Source organism: Bidens hawaiensis, unplaced genomic scaffold, assembly GCF_021521415.1.
Source record: "Bidens hawaiensis isolate Kalapana, Puna unplaced genomic scaffold, B.hawaiensis_p1.1 tig00030498_1, whole genome shotgun sequence".
NCBI lineage: Eukaryota > Viridiplantae > Streptophyta > Magnoliopsida > Asterales > Asteraceae > Bidens > Bidens hawaiensis.
In genome coordinates, this window is record NW_027495078.1 from 126,438 (window position 1) to 150,843 (window position 24,406).

Below are 24,406 nucleotides of genomic sequence, written 5' to 3' on the forward strand. Positions count from 1 at the left end.
ACTGATTGACTTGAAAGTTCCTTGGCATATTGCACTCTCTTGCAAAGTGTCCAGGCTGTTGACAGTTGTAGCAGATAGCCTTGGACTTGTCAAATCCTATTCTCTCATTTGGACCAGAAACTAGTGATCTACCAGTTTTATTGTACAGTCTCTTGCTTCTTAATGCCAACTTTGCAGCTTGCCATTTGAGATCCATGTCTTCAAGGTCATCAGCATCTATTTGTTCCAAATCATCCTGCACTACACTTGTGTGAATCAAGTTTTTGGCCACAAATGCATTGTAGGATTCAGTGAACATAGACATTAGAGCTTGTGCATCACTCCCTTGAACATGTCCTGCACCAGCACTTTGAGCATTTCCATTTCCCACAGAGGCTGAATCCTCATCAATCAATTGAACATTAAACCTCTGTTGACCACCTTGACTGCTTGAACCACCTCCAATGAATGAACTAGGAGTCTCATTGTTGTGATCACTTGGTTCTTCAATGATGGGAATTTGTTGTTGATTCTTTGTTGTAAGATTCCTCATTGGAGCAATTAAAGAATTTGACACATTGAAACTTGGTTTATCTTCCTCATAGGATTCAGTGAACATAGACATTAGAGCTTGTGCATCACTCCCTTGAACATGTCCTGCACCAGCACTTTGAGCATTTCCATTTCCCACAGAGGCTGAATCCTCATCAATCAATTGAACATTAAACCTCTGTTGACCACCTTGACTGCTTGAACCACCTCCAATGAATGAACTAGGAGTCTCATTGTTGTGATCACTTGGTTCTTCAATGATGGGAATTTGTTGTTGATTCTTTGTTGTAAGATTCCTCATTGGAGCAATTAAAGAATTTGACACATTGAAACTTGGTTTATCTTCCTTGATCATTTCATTCTCAATCATTTCAAGTTCAGCAGCTTGAAGAAAACATACTACATCATCCAATTTCAATTCATTGAAATTTTGCTTTTGAAGGATGAATTTGCAAGCAGTATACCATTCTTTTGGCATCGAGTTGAGCAACTTTGTATTCAAATCAAAGTCAGTCATTACATAATCATTTGTTCTCAACTCATTCACAATACTCAGAAAACGTTCTAGTATTGACTTCAACCTTTCACCATCTCTATACTTGAATCTTTCTAATTGTTGCTTCAGTCTTTGCTTCTTAATGTTCTTCAATTCAGTGTTCCCTTCATACATCTCAAGGATTGCATCATACATTGCCTTAGCACTTTGATGATGTGCAACCTTTGTGAGGATTTCCCATGACAGACCAAGTTTGAGCATAGCCAATGCTCTGTCATCAACTTTTCTCATTCTTTCTCTGACAGCAGCAATAGCATTTGCATTAGCACCTTCTTCAACGGTAGCTTGTGGACCATTCTTAATAGAATTCCACATATCCACATCATTATAACAAACAGCAGCCTCAAAAAGCAATTTCCACTTGGTAAAGTTCTCCTGACCATACAATCTAGGTATCTTATTAGTAGACACCTCTTGTTCCTCATATCCAAACATTTTCTTAAAATAAAAGTTAAGTTCTTATCAAAAATAGAGTAAAACAATCAGATCTGAGAATAAATTCTTAGATCTGAGGTGTCTAATATGAATAGAACAAGATTCAACAATAAAAATCAAAGCTTTAAGTGAAATAAGAAAAAAAAAACACCTAAAACTTGTAGATCTGGAAGAAAAATGAAGAACAAAGCTTCTGACGTCACAAATCAATCGAACAGTGCTCTGCTTACGTCATTCTTCTTCAAAACTTAATCAGCAACAATCTTTCTAAAAATAGCAGCAACAAGCTCTGATACCACTTATCAGGTCCTGAATTCTTGAATGTATGGTCGATTCGGATCGGATCTTAATCAATCATGTCATAACTCACACAAAATTAATCGTGTTGACAAGCGAGTTAATGACGGGTTACTAGTTTTAGAAAGATGACCGTTTGTTAAAGGCGGAATCAATAACAAACATACGGTTGCAATGAATATTCAAAATACGAAGACACACGAAGGATTCACTCAAAAGATTTCCATTTATATAACGTTAATCATACAAAAGGATAATCGATTAGGGTTTAAAAGGAATCCTAGGACAGCCGTCACACACAAAATATTCTCTCAATTAATGTGTCGGTCTTATCCGTATTTTCGTCTCTCGTGTCTGTCTCCTTTGGCGGCGTGCCCTAAATATTCTATTAATAGGCCTGCCAACCTAGGACAGGCTGTCATTCCTTCTAGAAACCCTATCCGATAGTACATATTCAATTTACATATTCAAAAATATACTAAGTGTAAAACAAGTCTTCCGGGTAGGCTTTTCATTAAACTTCATCAGACTTGGTAAACATAGAAGTGTACTCGGAATCAGTTTCCGGGTAGACTTTACATAAAGAATATTTTACCAAGTAAAATATTCACCGAGTAGACTTCAATCTTCTTGGACTTATCAAACTTTGCTCGACAAATCCTTACGAGCAACCTTGTTCTTCTATGATCCTGTTCGGCTCATTGTCAGTTGAATAACTTATTGATAAGGCGTACTCGGGAGTACATACCTTACTTGAGCAGAACCTTACTCGAGATAACTTAAAGATATTCTATTAACTCATCAAGTATACTCGGACCATAATTATTAAAGAATACCTTGCCCGGTCTTCCAAATACTTGGCTTCTTGGACTTGGTTGACCATACCTTACTCGGAAGAGTAAAATACTTGGTCTTGAAGAACAATCCTGCTTGACAAAGTGAACCTTGCTCGGATATGCCAAATTAATGAACCTTACTCGAGAAAACACTAAAAAGCATACATTGCTCGGATATCCACTTAAGAAGACTATTAGAAGTAAACCTTGCCCGGGAGGCAAAATTTTGTACTCGGCTAAGTAAAAGCTTACTCGAAGGTCCAAGGTGTGCTCGGATTCAATACTTAGCAGTTTCTGAGGAGGTTGAGAAGATTCCATTCTTCCATATTCTTCGTTTAGGTCAAATCTCCTCATTTGGGTCAAACTCTTGACCCAACATTTTTCTAATCCCAGGGGTCGGCTGATCCCCGTGATCTAGCCTTAGGTCCGCCACTGCATAAAACACAATGATAAATACATGTTACATAACAACCTGAGCCGTAAAACACAATAATGAATACATATAACAAACACAATGGCCTCAAACGTAAGATACAATGGTAAATACATATAACGTAATGACTTGAAACGTAAAACCCAATGGAATCTACATATTACACAATGACTTGAATGTAATACACAATAAACATAATACTATTTTTATAAACTTAAGTGAGTGTTCAGCACAATGACTAAAACACAATGATAAGTAGAAAGACAAATGTTGAGCATAAAGACACAATGACGAACAAAAAGACACAATGATCTAATTTTTGTTATAATTTTTATGTTTAATATGAATAGTAATTGGAAAACACAATGACCAAAATTTATAACATAATGCATAGAAAAACTCAATTAAAAAACATAATAGACAACCAAATAACACAATATAAAAAACCCACTAATTTTTTTTATTTTTATATAACAATATGATATTCATATTAAAGATTAAAAAAAGCTTGTTATTATGGTAAAAAAAATTTTCTAAAACAATGTCGTATGAAAAATTTATAGATGTTTTAAAATGATGGAGGAATTGACATGTGTCTTGCATGTTGAAAGAGAAAGTCATCATAAGTGGGTTATTACCTTCATGTCTTTCTCATCAATTCTTATTTTTAAATCAATCTCCACCATCCAAATTTAAAATCAATGAATTAGGTGCTGTTTGTTTTTGAAGACAAAAACTGTCTGCAATCTGATTTCATCTGATTTTATGTTTGCAACTGAAGATGTGGTCTGAAGGTCTGCAATCTGAAAATAAAATTCTGTTTGTTTTATAAACTGGATATCGTCTGCAAAAGCTGAAAATTAGTAACCTATCATATATATCACAATAAATATAAGTTATTTAACGTTTGTAAACTGCTAAAATAATTGGTATTGGTGTACGGACTATGGAAGTGGGTGGTGGTGTACGGACTATGGAAGTGGGTGGTGGTTGACGATTGGTGGTAGACGATTGTGGTAGGCGGTGGACGGTGGTGATGGATGGTTGTGGTGGGTGGTGATGGTGGCCGATGGTGGGTAATGGTGGTGATGGACGGTGGTGTGGGTGGTGGACTGTGGTAGTGGTGGACGGTGGTTGTGGCCGGCGGTGGTAATGACCGCTGGTGGTGTGGGTGGTGGAAGGTGGTGGTGGTGGCGGGTGGTGGTGGTTGCGGACAGTGGGTGGTGGTAGTGGGTTGTGGTCGACGGTGGGTGGTGGTGGTGGGTGGTTGACGATGGTGGTGGCGGAAGGTGGGTGGTGGTGGGTGGTTGACGATGGTGGTGGCGGAAGGTGGGTGGTGGTGGGTGGCTGACGGTGGTGGCGTTGGACGGTGGGTGGTGGTGGCGTCGGACAATGGGTGGTGGTGGCGGCGGTGGACGGTAGATGGTGGGTGGTGTTGGTGGTAGCGGACGGTGGGTGGTGGACATTGGATGTTGGTTGGATGATACGAAGTGTGAAGATGTTGGATATTAGCTTCTTATTTAAGACCATATAAACGTTTTCAGATCTTTTTTTTTAAACAAATTGTCTCCAGGAACTTATATCAGCGCGCCCGCAGACATAACCCTCCTGCAGACCTTTGAAGCAAAACAAACACAACCTTAGATTCCTTCTCACCGATCTCATTTTTGTTGTACTTTGTATGTTAACTTTACCCTCTATATAAAAGCATTATTATGATTTAATAATAATAGTTTTATAAAAAATTATTTTTTTAAAAGTTCTAAACTAAAAAAGAACTTGGAAACTAATTCCAAAATTGATTTAAATTGGACATGATGAATGGATATCATAAATGAGGTTCTCCGTGTTTTTGATAGCAAATATAGAGCATAAGATTCTTCATGTTCTGAAAGAGTTGGTGGTGAGATGGTAGACGACTAGGTTATGTTGTATTTAATTGTTGTCACATTATTACATGTTACATAATTAAGAAAATATGAATTGTTTGATTTAGTTGTGTGGAGTTATCTTTATATGGGGTGCAACACCAGTAATCTCTTGCATAATGTTTGTTTTCTTAGATGACTGGATTGCGATATATAAAATTTTGATGTAAAAACTATATTACAACTCATAACATACATGTTTGATTTACTAAGAATTTCTTAGCTTTCATCATGTAAAACGAGTTTAATATCCTTATCAATGAATGAAATGATTTCATGTTTCGATGGCTTGTGGTGAAGTGGTAAGAGAGAGACTTTGTATTTCATGTGACTCGGCTTCGATTCCTAATAACATCACTTAGTTTCAAAGGCACACCTGATCGATGATGAGAGACTAGACAAGTAAGTTACGTTCACTAATTGGATCCTTGAACTAAACGAGTTTTATATCAGTGTACGATCATTCCTTAGGGTAAATGTTCACGAGCGTTGGCCTTAGGTGAATGTTTTCTTTGAACTGGAAGGCGAGTGTGTCTCGATGTGATACACTTAGCCAGTATCTCATTTTAATGATTCGTTGACCGTTTAAAAAATTATATTATTACAATGAGTTATTTGTCAACATGGAAATTTGGTATTTGTAATTTTTATTGTTACTAATTTTTTTTATTCAATTGGAATTTTAAAAATAAAAACAAATACACCTAGATATTAATTTCTAGCTATAAAAATCTTAAATGACTATAGTATTTTTGCTATCAACTTGTTATGATATTTTTAAAACAAGGGAGGCCTTGGAGAGGGCAATCTGCTCGTCCGACTAGGGACGTTTTTTCTCGGGGGCAAAAAGTTTCAAAAAAAATCATGATAATATATATATATACTATTTTTTATCCCTCGTATTACGGAGGTTGTTTTATATTATTTGTTTTCGATATTTATTTATTTTTTGAATTTTTATTTTTTTTATTGTGTGAAAGTTAATAATATATTTATGGTTTGATGATAAATTATTTCACAAATAAATAAGATGTTATTAACTCGGTTTAAAAGCTATATGGGTTTGATAAGACCTAAGACCCGTTTATGTTTTTTTACTATAAAATTTGTTTTTTTAATTATAAATAATATATATATTTTTTAAATAAATCAGATATTTATTTTTAGTATATTCCTACTTTATAGGATTTTTATATTAAATATTTGATTAGATTAGTTTTTAACTTAATGAGATGGTATAAATCGTTTAAGAAACATCTGGGTTTGATGCGACCCATAACCGTGAATTCGGGTCAAATGCATGAGAAACATCCATTTAAAAATCAAGCAAATATGGTGACTCCAAAAAAAGAGAGAGCGACCACATTGCGACACGTAAGATTTTTATAGTTTCGTTTATATATATTATATAGATCATTAGATGAGACCCAAGACCCGATTATTTTTTTATTATAAAATTAGTTTTTTAATTATAAATAATATTTTATGAAAGTTAATAATATACTTATAGTTTGATGAGACCCAAGACCCGTTTATTTTTTACTATAAAATTGGTTTTTTAATTTAAATAATATATATATCTTTTTTAAAATAAATGAGATATTAATTTTTAGTATATCCTATTTTATAGGATTTTTATATCAATAATTTGGTGAGAATAATTTTTTATTTAATGAGATGTTATAACCCGTTTAAGAAATATCTGGGTTTGGTAAGACCCATACCCATGAATTCGAGTTAAATGCATGAGAAGACTCCATTTAAAAATCAAGCAAATCTGGTGACTCCAAAACAAGGGGGAGCGACCACATCACGACGCGTAGGATTTTTATGTTTTCGTTTTTATATATTATAGATATATATAACATAAAAATCCTACGTGTCGCGATGTGGTCGCTCTCTATTTTTTTGAAGTCACCAGATTTGCTTAATTTTATAAATGAAGGCTTCTCATGCACTTGACCCGAATTCACGGGTATAGGTTTTATCAAACCCAAATATTTCTTAAATGAGTTATAACATCTCATTGATTTAAAGACAAATCTCACCAAATATTTGATATAAAAATCCTATAAAGTAAGGATATACTAAAAATTAATATATGTATTATTTAAAAAAAAAAGATATATATAATTTATAATTAAAAAACTGATTTTATAGCGAAAAAATAAACGGGTCTTGGGTCTCATCAAACTCATATAGCTTTTAAACCGGGTTATACCATCTCATTTATTTTTGAAACAATTTATCATCAAACCATAAGGCTTAACGTAGTGGGCGAATTTCACGGGGCGACAAGGGCGATTTGGGGGGAGGGGGGGACACCGCTCCCCCGGGCAATTTTGGGGCGAAATGGGACGGGAGGGTTTTGTCGCCGGAAGGAGGAAAGTTTTATTTTATATATATATATATATATATATATATATATATATATATATATATATATATATATATATATATATATATATATTATTTGTAGCCCCTACACCATTACACTCCAAAAACAAATTCTTAACCTTTGCTGACTGCGCGCCACGTGTCGCAATTTGCCCCAATTTATAGCCCCTCAAATACACATAGCCTAAGTATATTATTAACTTTCATACAATAAAAAAAATTCAAAAAATAAATAAATATTAAAAACAAATAATATATAACAACCCCCGTAATACGGGGGATAAAAACTAGTATATATATATAATATAGATATATATATATATATATATATGATTAAGATCGAGAACTATTTTGAAATTGAGAAATTTGAGAACCATTTTAGACCACAAAAACACTCTTTTTAACAAAAAAATAAAAAAAATTATATAACAAAAAAACTCGAAAATAAAAAAAGTAAAAAAACAAAAAAAAATTCATCCCGGGTTTTGTAAAAAAAATAAAATAAAATTGAAAAAAATATCGGTTTAACAAAATTATACACATATGTATAATATTTATTTTTTAAATTTTATACATGTTTTTTATAAAGATATCTACAATTTAAGGTATATGATAATGTACATATGTGTACATTACGTAACTAGAGATAAAATGAAATTATACACTTGTGTATAATACGAAGTTTTTTTTTTTTAATTTTTTTTATGAAACCTGAATGAAATATAAGAATTTTGGTTTTTTTACTTTTTTAAAATTTTTGTTATTTTTTGTTTTATGATTTTATAAATATTTTTTAGAGGTTTTTTTAGTGGTCCAAAATGATTCTTAAAGTTCTCAATTTTCAAATGGTTCTCTTAGAATCCTGATATATATATATATATATATATATATATATATATATATATATATATATATATATATATATATATATATATATATATATATATATATTATATAGCAAAGTCGTCCTTTAAGTTTAATCAGATTTCCAGTAGACGTCCTTTATCGAAACAAATAGCAGAAGACATAATTCATGTATCAAATATGTTTCACGTTACGACCTGTGTCACTAACCCTGTTAAATTTTTCTTTAAATCTGGTCACATGTCTTGCACATGAGGACAGTGTGATCATTTTACCCCTTTAAGGGTTGTTTGTTTAATTAGAGTAAAGATTTGACCTTTTGAAAAAACTCTTTTATTTTTCAATATAATAAAAAAATACAAAACAATTTATCTTCATCATCACCATCCAACCAACCCATCACCAAAACCGGTTTTCCGGCGAAGGGTGTTGTAAGCCCTACACCACCACAATTTTCGTAACCACCAATACCTTAAACAACCACCATGTTTGCAACTACCATCGTACGACTTGTCGTAACAGGAAGCAAATTCAACGCCGGTATCGATTTCACCCATCAACAAGTGGTTTCAGATCTTCTTAAGTGGTGGTGGTTATGCATCTGGTCCGGCTGCACAGGAGAGCAATATCAATCTCGCCGGAGAACACGTCGCCGTTCATGGATCCGACGTTGGATCCACCTCCATCAGCCTATATGCATCCTTCACACTTCATTTACCCTCGCAAATTAAAAAAAAAATCAAGAAAGACGGACGATTTGTTTGATCAGTAATCAGCTAAAGAAATTGTGCAAAATCATTCTTCTGGCGACATTACGGTCGCCAATTGATCAAATCTAGGTAAGCTAATTACAACATTCTACTCGTCTTTAAATTCCAAACATAATCCATAAGGTTTTAATCGCAGTTCTTTGTTAATGAACACGATTTTTTATTTGAATGGTTTTTAGGGTTTATAATTTGGGGGATTTTTAATATTTTTAACTAAGAAGTTGAAGTTGTAGAAGTTGTAACAGCAAAATAATAGGATTTGGAGGCGATGGTGAGGCAGTGGTGTTAAATGGTAGACGGTGGTATTAGAGATAAGTGATGGTGCTTCATGTAGGGTTGTTGGGATTTGGTGTTCCAGGTGGTGGTGCCGGCTACAATGGTGCGTGGTAGCGCTGTTCGGAAACAGGTTGTTGGGATTTAGTTGGTGATGGTGTCGGTGGTTATTTTGGTTTTGGATGAAGTTGGGGTGGGTGGTGATGGTGGATTATTGGGGAGAGAGAGAGAGAGATATATATTTTATTTTTTGAATATGTTTATTTTTTAGTTTGAATTATTAAATAAATGTGTGAATTTACCACATTGCCCTCATGTGCAAGGCATGTGACCAGATTTAAAGAAAAAATTTAACTGGGTTTGTGACAAAGGACGTAACGTGAAACGTATTTGATATATGAATTATGTCTTCTGCTATTTGTTTCGATAAAGGACGTCTAGTGAAAATCCGATCAAACGTAAATGACGTCTTTTGCTATTTTGTCATATAAATAGAAGGATCTTTTGAGAAATTGATGAGTTGTAAAAATTTTAAAAACTCAATATGGACCACACAATCAATTAAATGGGCATTGAATATGTGTCTGAGAATTAATCAAAAGAGAGAATAAAGATTTTTGATAATTACACAAGTTTAAATGTTAGTTAAACATGTGTAATAAGTCGATTTGGTGTGTAAAAAAATACTGTAATTTTTTTACGTTACTTACACTTACGTATTACATATATATAAAAAATAATTCAAAAAAAAAATTGTTACGTTAAGTTCTTTCAATTTCTTAAAACTCAAAGTGGTCAATCATATATATACACTTTTAGATATCAAAACACTTATAACTTATAAGCACATTGCCATGATAAACACATTATAATATGATGAACTTTCTAACTGTTATGTTTCTTGTTATAACACTAAGGGTAGTGGGGCTTGGTTGAGCCCTAGGTGAGTCAAGCAAAATCTGACACGTAGACGATGACATGGCCATGGATCAAGCCCCTCAACTAAGCCCTAGAGGGTGTAGTGGTCCAGGTGATTAGGGGCTTGATCCGGTTATTTATTTATTTATTTATTTTAAATATTAATTTTAATATTAATATTAATATTCTTCTTCACGGATCACAGTTATTTATTTATTTTAAATATTAATTTAAAATATATCTATGTTTTTTTAATGAAGAATTACAAGAAAAAAATATTAATATTCTTCTTCACAGGCTTCTTCTTCACCAGACCACCACCACCGATCACCGGACCACCACCACCACCACCACACACTCCTCTCTCTCTCTCTCTCTCTCTCTCTCTTTTGCACCCCGCGGTCCCAGCCACAGCTGACCACCGCTCCCCCAACCACCTGAGGGGTGTAGCGGTGTTCGCGAGCCACGTAGGCGGTCGCGCCCCCGCTCACCCCCCACTACCCTCAGCCTAACTTTAATCATCGTTTAAAAGAATCTAGTTCATATTATTTAGTTCGTAAGGCCTAAGGAGCAAATTTTTTCAGCTCGGGCGGGGACCGTGAATTTTCAAGGCCTCCACTGTCGAAGCTACACGGTTTCCTCCTTCCAATTCCCGGATCTACATAACACAGACGAGAATTACTGCCAAACTCAACCCAAATTGCTTAACGAATACTCGACCCTAGGCATCCGGTCATGGCCAGCTCAGGTAGTGCCGGTCGGACTGTCGACCAGGATAGATAATTTTTGGGGGACAAAATTTTATATTTATATATTTTTATATATACATTTAATTTGATCTTTACTATCTTATAATTGTTGGGCCCATAATTCATTTAATAAAGTTTAAATTATTGGGCCCAAACAAAAACAAAAAAATAAAATCAAAACCCAATACAAAATTAAAGATATAGCGGTCGTTCCTCCTTGAGTTTATAGACCCAATATGTGTCATGTTTTACCCCATTCAGTATCGTGCCCAATTACCAAGTGTCAATACTTTTAAGTACTTTGATCTCTAGTTTAATTGCTTTTGTTCGGCCTCTTACTTACTTCCGAGGTTACCACATGTGCATACCGAGGATTGGGTCTATGGTCTCGGATTGTTCACCTTAGCGGTTGTACTTCGGCTTCTTCTTCTCTCGGTTCAGCTTCGGTTGGGCTTTAGAAGAACGAAAGCCACATTTAATGTTAATTTCACGTTTAAATCAGCTTCGGTTGGGCTTTATGCACGTTTCGCATTCTCCCATGTTTACATTTATTCATTTTTGCATTATATTTTGAATCTTCCCATGTTTACATTTATACATGATATTTTGAATTGAAGACAATTCTTAATTTATGTTATTTTATATGGTATTATAGTTCCATCCGAAGAACCAAACGTTCACTAGTCTTTGGTTTCTAACCTATAACAAACTAACGAATTCGGATGATTTCCAACCGTTTTAATAGTAGCAAATTGATTAGTTCACTAGTCAAAATTACGTACGGTTTGGTTAGTCCTTAAAACTTAATTTTTTTTATTAAAACCGGGCAAGCCTATTTAGTAATTGAAGTTTGCTTAAAACAAAATCATATATTTTTAATAGGACATAATGACAATTCACAAGCTATCAACCAAGATATGAAACATATGTTATTCAAGAAAATCATATCAATACACAAGCTTGTACCAATAACTAAAAATCAACAATAATATAAAAAACATGTAAACTAAAACATCACGATAAAATAATGGGAAAGAAACAATCTAATTTTAAAATATTGGATCAATGAAACGGGAACTTGAAGCTTTCAATGGTGAATTGGGTTTGGTCCAGAAGAGACTAATCTTTTTGTTACTCCATATCTTGGATCGATTTCTTCCGGCATCGACGACGGTTGTGGTAGAAGTAGCCGACGAGTATGGACCAAGTGTGACTTTAAGTAAGGATGATATATGTGCTTCGGGTTCAAGATGGTGGTGGTGGTGGTTTCCCGCGAATTAGTGGAGGCAGTGGTGATAACGAGAGGAAAGAGTAACAACAACAAGACAACTAATTTCTTGCAAAAGTTCATCATCTTCTTTAAGTCGTTAGGATTTCTTAAGAAAGATGATAGGTGAATTGATGATGGTGAAAGAAGTATTTATAACCATTTATAACAAGAGTTTGATCTTAACTAGAAGTCATATTCCTAGATTAAATGTAACACTATTCAATGGATCATCATAATTTTTTTTTTTTAAATATTGTTATCCTCTGTCCGATTGTTCCGATCCATTCCATCCATCAAGTTTACAATTTGGTAAAACTTTACTCGATAAAAGTGAGAAAATAATGAAAATCACAATTCAAGTTTTATTATTTTTCTAAATTTTAATAAAGTTACTAATTTTTTCTAACGATAGAAACCATGAAATATAAAAGGGTAAACAAAATTAATTTATGGGAAGCAAGGCGGATCCAGTGTTTGGGCTAGGAGAGCATTTGCATCCGCTCAAATTCATGATTTTATTTAAACATTGTAATATACTAGGTGACTCATCTAAAAAATCTTTAGTGACTAATTCATAAATTTTTGGGAGAATTCCCAAATTGATTCAAAAGAGGAGAGAGAGAAAACAAGATCCTAAAAGTGTTCAAGTTCTCAAACTAACCCATGAAATATGTACTGAGCCGACGTTTTGGGAAAATAAACGACGGGATTTTTAAACCAATCAAAAGCTGACATGTGTAAAACATCTGACACACCAGACGAGATTTTTAAAAATCTCATGGGTTCCGACCATATTTTTAACTGAATTAACTTTTTATAAAATAGTCTATCAAGACGGTTTTTTAATGTTTCTTATCTGGTCAGTTTATATTCTATTTTTATTGAGATTTGAGCTTTTTTAATTTCGTCTATCAAGAAGCATTTTGGTTGAATTTCGTCTTCCAAGTTCATATTCTCAAGTTTCTTCTTGTAAGTTATAAAAGTTTAAATATCGTCTGGACCGATAGGATTTTTAGTATTCCGTCTTGACCGACAAAGTCTTTGATTATTCCGTCTACTCCGACTATATTTTGATTGTTTCAACAGTGTTGTCAATATGGAAATTCAAAAATTTGGTGATCGCTTTAATGAGATTAACACATATTTGCCTAAATATATGTTGGCTTTCAATCTGTATGATTCATTTTCCAAGTTTAACGCATCAAAGTTAATGAGATTGTGTGAGTTTTATCGATATGATTTTGATTATGGGGACAAAGTTGTTCTTGCATCTCAATTGGCTTGTACATTGATAATGTACGAAAAGATGAAGGATTTGCTAATTTGAAAGGTATTGCGGATCTTGCTAGAGTTATGGTGGAAACAAGCAAAACATATCTCTTTTCATTTGAGTTATCGATTATTAAAGCTAACATTAGTTTTGCCTATTTAACCGCAATGACTGAGAGATGTTTTTCGGCAATGAAGATCATAAAGACAAATTTATGTAATCGACTTGGTGAGGATTTTTTGAATGCTTGTGTAATTTGTAGTGTTGAAAAAGAAGCACTTTTAAGTGTTACGGATGAAGATGTAATTGACCGTTTTCAAATGATAAAATCACGTATAGGTCAATTGTAATATGTATTTTGTTTATCTTTAATGAAATTTATTGTTTACATTTCTATACGTAGTTGTTTTATGTAAATTTTTTACTCGACTCGTTTCGGTTTAACCCGACCCATTTTGGTTTGACTTGTTTTAGTTTGAATTGACGAGTTCTAGGTTAAACTTTTTTTTGCACCCACTGGCTAAATTTTTCTGGATCCGTCACTGGATCCAAATAAACAACAATAAGTTACCTTGAAAAAAAAGATCTAATCACAATAACAGTACCTTGAATTCCATATGATTGTTTGTCTTGATCGTCAATTGCATGGAACATGAGATATGCTTCTTCAATTTAACTATAACAAAAGAAAAACTTATGAAACATGGATCTACTCCCCTTACGGGTTTTAGATCCAATGAGTCAACAGGAAACGGGTCAAGTAAACCAACTAACGATACGGGCACAATCTTCTGAAGTCCAGTAACAGAACCCTGCAAAACAAGAACCGTGAGCTCTTTACGGGAAGGACAAGAGGGGGGATCTTACGGTAACCAACCTCCGGCGTGAGAATAAGTACAGTTATGATGGAGAGAAAGTACTTAAGTATTTAGAGTAGATAATGGATTGTGAATGTTGTTACCTTATAGAGATTGTGAAGTATTTATAGTCGAAGAGTGTGGGAATATTATTGGCCCAGCTGTCCCTTTCTAGAAGATTCCCGTGTAACCGTCTGGACACGTTCCCTCTTGTAATAGGTTGGGCTATACGGCCCATGTGCATGGTTGTAACAACCTGGACACGTGTCTTTATGTGATATGACGAGATAAACCTGGCCATGTGCAGGGTTATAACAACCTGGCCAGCTGTCCTTCTTCTATTGGTTGCAAGGTCACGTATTCACCTAGAAAGGATATAGGTAAATCTTCTAGAAGAGAGTTGGTTAAATACAGTTGTCCTATGACGTTGGCTACTGGCCATCCTTGCGGGTGTAAACAATACATTGCGAATGACTCCTGAGGGCGTCTAGATTCTCCCACACACAGTTCCTAGGAAGTAATGTTATTCTTCCTTTGTCTTGGATTATTCGGGTGATTTATTTGTCCCGTGGGTGGCATCTGAGAGGGTCCCCTCTGACCCGCGGGTGGTACTTAAGGGTATTTGGGTTTTTTTGGTACCCTACCTCTATAAGTCCCCCAATCATTTGTTTCTTCCGCGTGAGTTTTTATGCGGGTGAAATTTTGGACTTAAGATATTGTTTCGGGGATTTTTTGAATTTGCAAGTTGTGGAAGAGATGTTTTTGTTGGTGTGGATAACGATTAAAAAGTAAGAAAGGACGTTTTGCCGGCTGTCGCACAATTGACGTGACGTCAATGCTGGCTGTCACTGTACCCGGCCGTTCATTTTTTCGCTTTTTTAGATTTCCCGTGTGACGTTGTGTTATTTCGTTGGACCAACCGTTTCTCTTTCCACTACTCGTATCCCATCGCATTAATTGTGATGAGTATAAATAGGGATAATTATCCTTCTTTTAAAGTTTTATCGCCTTTGATTTCTCATTTCTTTGTCATTCTTACTCTTGAATTCCTGATTACACGATTCCCCTTATTCAAAATTGCTCGTTGTTTTCCTTCTCCCTTTGAATCAATGGCTGGTGATAAAAAGTTGTCATCATCACCAGATATCGACACCGTGGAAGTTAGGTGGATGGATTCCGACTACGAAAAGGTTATTACGACATATGGGATTCTGGCCGAATGGGAACCGTAGTTCCCTACATCAGGGTCTGTTGCCAGTAATCCTTCTGCTGGCAAAATGGCAGTTTATGCCGATTTCTTCTCTCATGGGAATCTTCGGTTTCTGATAACCAAGTTTCTCATGAAAGTACTTAGCGCCTATGGGATCCATATTTCCCAGGTGCATCCGTTAGGACTCATGCGGATTTGGCATTTCGAATTCATGCGCAGAGCGAATGGGATGGTCCAGCGCATTGACCGATTTCCGGTCTTCTACCGGGTGGTCAATCGTGGCGGGTGGTTCAACTGCGTTTCGATTACCAAGAGGGTTATTGGAACTGAGCCGCCCCGTAGCGTTCACGAATGGAGGACCAAGTTCTTCTGGATCTCCGAGGACGTTGTTCCCCTCCCCATGGTTCGTCGTCCGACCAATGAGACACTACCGGGTGTTGTTACTGCTCCACACGAGGGTCATGAGTGGTTCCGTACGTTGATGAAAACGCTAACCCAATGTGGGCCATTCCGGAGGAGGCCATGGTGTGGGCGGGTATGAGCCACTTGTGGCCATACCCGGAGTTGGAGCCTTTTTTTCAGAATGTGGATGAGAGTAAGTCTTACATTCTTTTTATTACTGTCGGTGACTTTGTTCCATGAGATTTTCGTTTAACCCTTATTTTATATGTTTCAGGTGAAGGGTTCATGTTGAATGCACTTGCTTCCGACGGGGTGATTGTAATTCTGTCATAAAGTGACGAATCATAACCTTCTGAGGAAGGGGACATTGATGATATATTAGGTGTCTCATCTGTCGCGCATGCCTTGGCAGAATTAGAGCAGAAGAGGAAGAGACAGTCTTCCAAATCAAGTGACGTGGGAACGAGTCACGCGGATGTCGAGGAGGGACCCGCTAAGAAGAAGTATCGGACTCAACGTCCGAAAAAAAAAAGCAAGTCTTACTGACCGGATTAAGGAGTTATCCCGTAAGTTCATACGGAAGCCTTATCTTTCCTTTGTTTTCCTTTTCTATACTTCAATGTTTGTTTTCGGTAATTGTAGAACCAAGTGGAGCTACCGGCGAAGGCGTGTCGTCTGAGAAGCCGCCATCTCCACCACTAGAGACGGAGAAAACATCATCTCCGCCGCTAGAAACAGAGAAGCCATCGTCTCCACCGCCAGAGACCGAGGAAGCACCACTTCCTCCACCAGAGACCGAGGAAGCACCGCTTCCTCCACCTGAAGTGGAAAAAACGTCCTCTCCTTCACCAACAACTGCCATATCTGGTGACGCTTCTGTGTCTAGGAGACAGGAACTAGTTCTGGATACTAAAGGATTGGTGACACACGATGCACCACATCAATCATCGCCTCTGCCTCTTCCACCTCACCTTTCCTTTTCTTCCCCACTACGCCCCCAAACATCAAGTTTTGATTATTATGGGGTACCCAATCCATGTGAGGATGATCACTTGTATATTCCTCATTGGGCTATCGCCAAAGGATCCCGTTTTACGGATCCGGACACTTGTGCTACATTTGTTAGCCAATATGTTCCTCCTGCAGAATGGACTTTTCAACGTGGCTGTTCCCGCCATGATCTCCAAATGGGTTTTTCTTCTGCTCTGGCCAACACCGTGTCTAGTGGACAAGAAATTTTGTGGGAATGGCGGTTAATGGGGGAGAGGTGGGGCGAGATGTCTTGGACCGTGGAAAATGCCAAGAATGAAGCTGAAGAGCAGCGTCTGAAGGCTAACACTGCCAAGTGGGAGCTGACAGTTGCTAATATTGCTCTTAGGGCCGAGAAAGATAAACACACTGCCACGGCCCTCCAATGGGAAGAAGCTTGTAAAAAGCAGAATACCATTCTTCAAGCTGCTCGGGACGAGGTCCAGCGAAAGAAAGAAGATCAGGCTAAGGCACTTGAAGCAAATGCTGCCTTGGAAGCTCAAGAGACCCGCCAGGGTACTATTATTCAAAACCATGAGGCGGAGTCCAAGCTGCGGGTGAAACAGGCGGAGCTCATGGAGAAGAGGGCTACTGATATGCAAGCCGCCTATGACTCTCTTCTGCAAGCTCGTGATGATGCGGAAGCTCGTGCAGCCAAATGTTTAGAAGACAGCAAGAGGATGGCTGATGGGTACCGCGAATTGCAGGAGAGAACAATGCGGGCAGAGGAAGAACGACGGGGGCTTTTGGATGAGGGCCTTGCTTTGGTATGTCATTCTTTCTTCCTTTATTATTCCCTCTTATTATATATCATGACCCCAATGTTTACGAATGTATTTTTCTTGACAAGTCATTAAGCATATAAAAGAAGGACCGAGCTAACAGATAGCCTCGTCGTCTTGCTTACTGCTTCCTCCCAGTCCGGCCGCATAACAGGCTTTAATGAAGTATTGGAGTATGCGCAGGCTGGTCGTTCTATTGAAGAACATCCGCTGTATGGTCTCAACGTTGCTCAGGAGTATGAGATGCGCTTAAACGAGTATGACAACCTGTCATTCCCTTTGCAAGACATGCTTCCTGAATTCGCGATGGCGGGTGATGGCGTGCACCGCCTAAAGGAGTACTTAAATGAAGAATCTGAAGACACTCCATCTACTCCGCCTTCGTCTCCGAAGACTCAAGATCATGAGGACACTTCTGCCCCCCCCCCCCCCCTTAGAGTAATTTACATGATTGTAATTTGGTTTTTGACTTCCTTGTAATTTTCTCCTTGATAAATACAAGAAAACAAGTTTTTGTCTTTTTGTAATATTCATGATATGTTGAATTTTGAGATAAGTTGTTTGGATATTTTTGAATTTTCAAGTGGAAGTTGGAGAAGTGAAATGCTATGAAAACGACGATAAGACAGTTGAAGCGACGTGTGTGCCAGCTTTTCGCTGCTCCTTTTCGTCTTCCTGCCTGACGTGTTGCCTTTTGATTGAACCACACTTTCTCTCTCCACTGACAGCCCTTCCATCACATTAATTGCGATGTGTATAAATTGGGAATTTCTCATTCAACCTCATTCTTATCCTTTCAACTCTCTTCTTTTCTTTGAACTTCTCTCGAATTTCAGATCTGTATATTGCAAAGATTCACGAGTGCTCGTTATTTCTATTTACCCATTACTTATAATGGCAAGAGAGAAGAAATTTAGTCCTTCCTTTGATAACATTGTTCTCAACTGGAAGACGAGGGATTTTGAGGATATCGTTAACTTGTACAGCCTAGCACCAGAATGGGAACCGGAATATCCGGTTGTCGGTTCTACCACTAATAATCCTCCGGCCAAGAACATGGCCGTATACACGGAGGAATTCACCATCGGGAATCTTAGATTTCCGTTGATGAAGTTCGTCGGAGACGTCCTGACGTCGTACAGGATTCAGTTGTCACAGGTCCACCCATTTGGACTGATGAGGATTCGTCACTTTGAATTCTGTTGTCAAGCTCATACCATAGTGCCTTCCGTCGACAAATTCGCCGTTTTTTATAAATTGACAAGTCCTGGTGGATGGTACAGTGTTGCTACCACCGGGAACGCTGTCATTGGTACTGAATGGTATCGGAGTCTACATGAATGGCGGCCCAAGTTCTTTTGGATTCGGGAGGACATCGTTCCCTTCACGATGACCTACCTTAAATCTGACGATAATATGCCAGAGGTTCGTGCTACCACCCAGGTAAACCTCCCCTGGTTCAAGACGTTGACTCGCAGTCCCACGCCTATGCGTGCCAATATGAGTCGTTTGTGGCCCTTCCCTGACTTGGAACCATTTTACGAAAATCCTGGCAAGAGTAAGTTCACTTTATACGCATTATAGATTTGTAGGTATTAACTGTTTGTTTATGCAGGTGAAGGGTCAATCTTGAATACGCTCTTGGACCATGTGGAGGGGCTTATGGTGCGTCGCCCCATAAATCCCAAGGATTTACCATTCTTGGAACGCTCTCGCCATAATTTTTTGTTCTCCGCCACCTTACGCCTGGAACCTGTGGTATCCGAGGAGATATTTGCAAAAGGTGAGGAGATGCTTATCAAAGGTGAGGGAGTTCTAAAACCTCGTCTTCTAACTGCACTTACTTCTAGCGGGGTGATAGTGCTTCTTTCTTCTAGTGAGGAGTCACTACCCCGTGAAGAAGAAGAATTATCTGTTGATACTACTGACGCCGAGAGTATCATGCGTGCGATTGCAGGTCTGACCCAAAAACGGGAGCATAACCCATCTACTAGCAAAGATGTGGATATGGAAAAAGACATTATTGATGAGGATGAGCATCGAGCTGATGACGCGGGTGTCCCAAAGCCAGCTGGGAAAGTCAAGTCAAAATTGTCTAAGCCCGCTGCTTCCAAGAAACACAAGAGGGTGAGGTTGGGGGATCTCGTCCACCAGCTTGCATCTGCGAAAGTTATTCCAGGTAACATTCTTGATGTTTCTACGCTGTTAATTGTTTATTTTTATGTGAAAAAATTTTATTGATGGAATGACATGTTTTGTGGATCTCGCATAGAAACATGCCAAGAACCCATCTAAGCAGAAGACAACAACGCCGCCTGTATCGCTGTCAAATGGTGTTAAGGATCTAATCGTCCTCTAGGACACCCCTCCTGGCAAGGACGAACAAAAGGGAGCTCCCGTCAGCTTTAAGGAGCCCATCATTTCTTCGTCTCCTGATTCCCCTATGCATTTTGTGGATCGAGAGGGGCCAAGTACTATTGCTAGCGATAACCAGGCGTCTACTTAACAATACCAAGATGATCCCTTGGTACATCGACCGCACTTGTCGGTGCGTAAGAATTCAATGTTTTCTGATACTGGCGTATGTCATGAGTATCTACAACAAAGGATTCCTCCTGCGGAGAAAGAACGTCAACGCGGACGCCCTCGTTATGAGCTAGCAAACATTTTCTCCTACACTCTAGCTAACGCCGTCTCTACAAGTCAAGAAATATATCGAGACTGGCTAGCTATGGATAATGCATTGGCGGATTTGGAAGCCGAGGCGGAAAAGGCAAGGAAAGAGGCTGAGGAAGCCAAGAAAGAAGCTGAGGGTCACCGCCTAGCTACCAATACTGCTGAGAGGCAACTAGCTTATGCGAACAAGGCGTTAGAAGCGGAGAAGGCTCGTCGAACCATTGCTGAAGAAAACAATGCTTTCTTACAACGGCAAGTGGATACTTTCAAGGCCGAAGCGTCCGCTAAGTATGAACGCCTTGCCCATCTTGCCGCTAAAAACAGGGAGCAGGCCCTGGAATGTGCTGAGCCCAAAATGGACCTCATCCGGTCTAAGGCGGACAAGAAATGGCTGATGAAGGAACTCCCCAAGTAACTTCTTCTTTGTTAGTTCCTTTTGATGGATTTTATCTTTACTATTTCTTTGCACTTCCTCTATTTCAGGTTGTTGAGCACGTTCATGAAGGTGCTGAGCTTGGGAATTGTCTTACATCATTGTTTATTGCATCTTCACAGGCTGGCCGCCAAGCAGGTTTTCTCGAAGGCGTGAAGTTTGTAGAAGAAAAACTCCCGCTCGAAGAATTCGAGCTTCATGGTCAAGACACCGCCAAGGTATATGTTGAAAAGACAAAAGCCTTTGACAAGCTTAAATTTCAAATTGAGGAAACAGTGGCGGGGTTTGCTGATCAAGAAGATGGCATTGACCGTTTAAAGGCATAATTAGCTGATGATGAAAATGAAGAAGACCAAGAAGATGCGAGTGGGGATGATGAAGATCCGCCATTGTAATTATAACATTCTTGTAATCGCATGTGCTTGTACTTATCTTTTGGTAATCTTCATATAACTTTGTAATCCCTTTTAACTATATATAAGAAATTGTTTCATCCGTCACACTTTGTTTATAGTATAATATAAGTGTTAGATTGTAGGATCTTCTTAGTCGTCAATAAAGGATTATGCGAAATAACTTTAAGGACACGCGGGTCCTTATTGGCGCGAAGGCCAAGGATTTTTCTTTGAGGACACGCATGTCCTCTTTTGGCATGCAAGCCACGAAAAAATTTGTTCATACAATACTTGTACATAACGTTAATCAATTTTATTTAATAAGAAAGGCGCGCATGCCTTAATATATTAAAACTGATCAATATTAAACATCTTTTTTACTAGTCTATTAGGGCATGCAGGCCAAATAATAAGTAAATAACAAGAATCTCGCTCAAATGTAGCATTTCTTCAATTGTGCAACACTCCAAGTTCTAGGGATCTCCGTCCCATCTAACTTTTCCAACTTGTATACGCCCTTTGACAGTACTTCCTTAATTTTGTAAGGAACTTCCCAAGTTGGGGCCAATTTACCTGGAGGTTCTTGGCCAGATTCTCATTATTGCGGAAGACAAAATCTCCCGCATCGAAACTACATTTCTTAACCTGCGAGTCATAATATTTTTGTAACTGGCGTTTGTAATTATGCTCGTGGATTAAAGCCAATTCTCTTCTTTCTTCGAGGAGGTCTAAGTTCATCCACAACTCTTTTTTGTTATCAATGTTCATCGATGTTCGTCCGGACGGAACTCCAATTTCAGCTGGGATCATGGCTTCAGTGCCGTAAGTTAGGCTAAACGGTGTTTCAGAATTACATGACCTCTTTTGGGTGAGAAATGCCCAAAGTACGTGAGGGAAATTCGTCCACCCATCCCGTTCGTTTAGTGCTTAACCTTGCCTTGATCCCATCTTTGATGGCTCTGTTGGCTCTCTCAACTTGGCCATTGGCCTGCGGGTGAGCTACTGAAGTGAAAACTTGGGTGACTTGAATTTCCTTTAGCCACGCCTGTAACCCACTGTCCGCGAATTGGATCCCATTATCACTAACTAATTCTTGCGGGAGTCCAAAACGACAGATGATAAATTCCCACAAGAATTTCTTGACGCTCGCTGCAGTGATAGAAGCGACCGGTTTGGCTTCCACACACTTAGTGAAGTAGTCGATGGCCACAATCAAAAATTTTATGTGTCCAGGAGCTTCTGGGAATGGTCCCATGATATCAATAGCCCACTTTTGGAACGGTCAGGCAGATGTTACCGGTACTAACTCATTTTTTGGACGCAAGGTATTGGGGGCATGAGTTCATGACGCTGGCATGAATCACATTTCCTTATTTCTTGCACCGCGTCCATATGCATCCCCGACCAATAATACCCTACGTTCATGAGTTTGGCCACGACCATCCTTGAACCCGCGTGAAGGCCACAAATGCCTTCATGAACCTCCCGTATCAGATAATTCGCATCCTCGGCATCCACACACCTTTGGAGTGGACCGAGGAAGGATCTTCGATAAAAAATTCCATCCTGTACTTGGTAATTCAAAGCTTTATGTCTAATCTTTCGAGCCGCAGCCTTTTTCTGGGAGTGCTCCCGATGACAAGTAGCTACGATTGGTGTCATCCAAGACTCGACACCGGTTTTTATTACTAAGACCTGGTGTTGCGGAACAGATGGTCGAACCAGTACTTTTACGCGGATGTCTTTTGAAAAGTGCTCAAAAGTTGTTGAAGCCAATTTTCTAAGAGCGTCCGCCGATTTATTTTCACTTTGCTTGATGTGGATGTCCTTGCAGGATATAAATTGAAGGATCAAGTCCTTTTCTTGTGACAAATATGAGGCCATCATATCATTCTTTGCTTCGTACGTCCCATAGATTTGTCCCGCAATCAACATAGAATCAACCCGCGCTTCCAAGTGTTTTACCCCAAGTTTCTTAGCTATCCGCAAACCTGCCAAGAAAGCCTCATAATCTGCCTCGTTGTTGGTACTCTTGAAGTCCAACTTTATGGTGTAGGTAAATTCATGACCCTCGGGGTTCACCAACCTGAGGCCTGCACCTGATCCTTCGTTACTTGAAGCCCCATCCATGAACAATGACCAAACTTGGTCTCGCTCAGGAGGAATTGGGATTTGCTGTTCAACCAGGCATTCTTCCTCCTTGTTCTGCGGGACTTCTTTAACAAAGTCTGCTAACACTTGGCCTTTGATCGGAGGTCTAGGCATATATTCAATCGCATGTTCTCTCAACTCTATAGCCCACTTTGCTAATCGCCTAGACAATTCTGGCTTGCTTAACACATTTTTCAGTTTATACCTTGTTAACACATTGACGGGATGACCTTTGAAATAATTGCGGAGACGCCTGGCAGCATAGACCAGTGCCAAAACCAGCTTTTCAAGCATTGAATATCTGGTTTCTGGTCCTGTCAACGTTCTACTGACGTAATAGATTGGCGTTTGAACATTTTTTCTATCTGTCAATAGGACGGCCCCAATGGCAATGTCCGATGCTGATAAGTATAACGTCGAAGGCTCTCCCTCATACGGTGCTGTTAAGGAAGGCAATTCCATCAAACATTTTTTGACCTCTAGAAATGCTTATTCAGCTTCTGCGGTCCATTTGAAGTGTGATTTCTTAAGGCAATTTCTCAGAGTTAAGACAAACGGGTAAGATTTAGCCGCATGGTTGGCTAAGAATCTGTTCAGCGCACCCAACCTTCCATTAAGTTTCTGCACTTCTTTGAGGGAGGAAGGTGAAGGCATCCGGGCTACCGCCTGAACCTTATCTGGGTTGGCTTTGAAACCCGCACCTGTTACTATTACACCCAAAAATTTTCCTTCCTCCATTCCGAATGAGCACTTGCTGGGGTTCAATTTCATGTTGATTGGCCTAAGAGTTTCAAACGTTTCTTCTATATCTCGAAGCAGTTGATCTTCCTCCACACTCTTTAACACCAGATCATCCATATACACTTCCATATTTCACCCAATCTGACCCTTGAAGTCCTCATCCATCAAACGTTGGTATGTAGCACCCGGGTTTTTCAAGCCAA

The 24,406-nt window shown here is 38.3% G+C and overlaps 1 protein-coding gene across 1 annotated transcript; it reads right to left on the reverse strand.

Annotated features, from left to right (window-relative positions):
* Window positions 1-22,613: 22,613 nt before the first annotated feature.
* On the reverse strand, window positions 22,614-23,924 carry LOC143580460 (uncharacterized). The gene has a single exon (XM_077063472.1). It carries the CDS (start codon window positions 23,922-23,924, stop codon window positions 22,614-22,616), a length of 1,311 nt encoding a protein of 436 aa, XP_076919587.1.
* Between the last annotated feature and the right edge of the window lie 482 nt (window positions 23,925-24,406).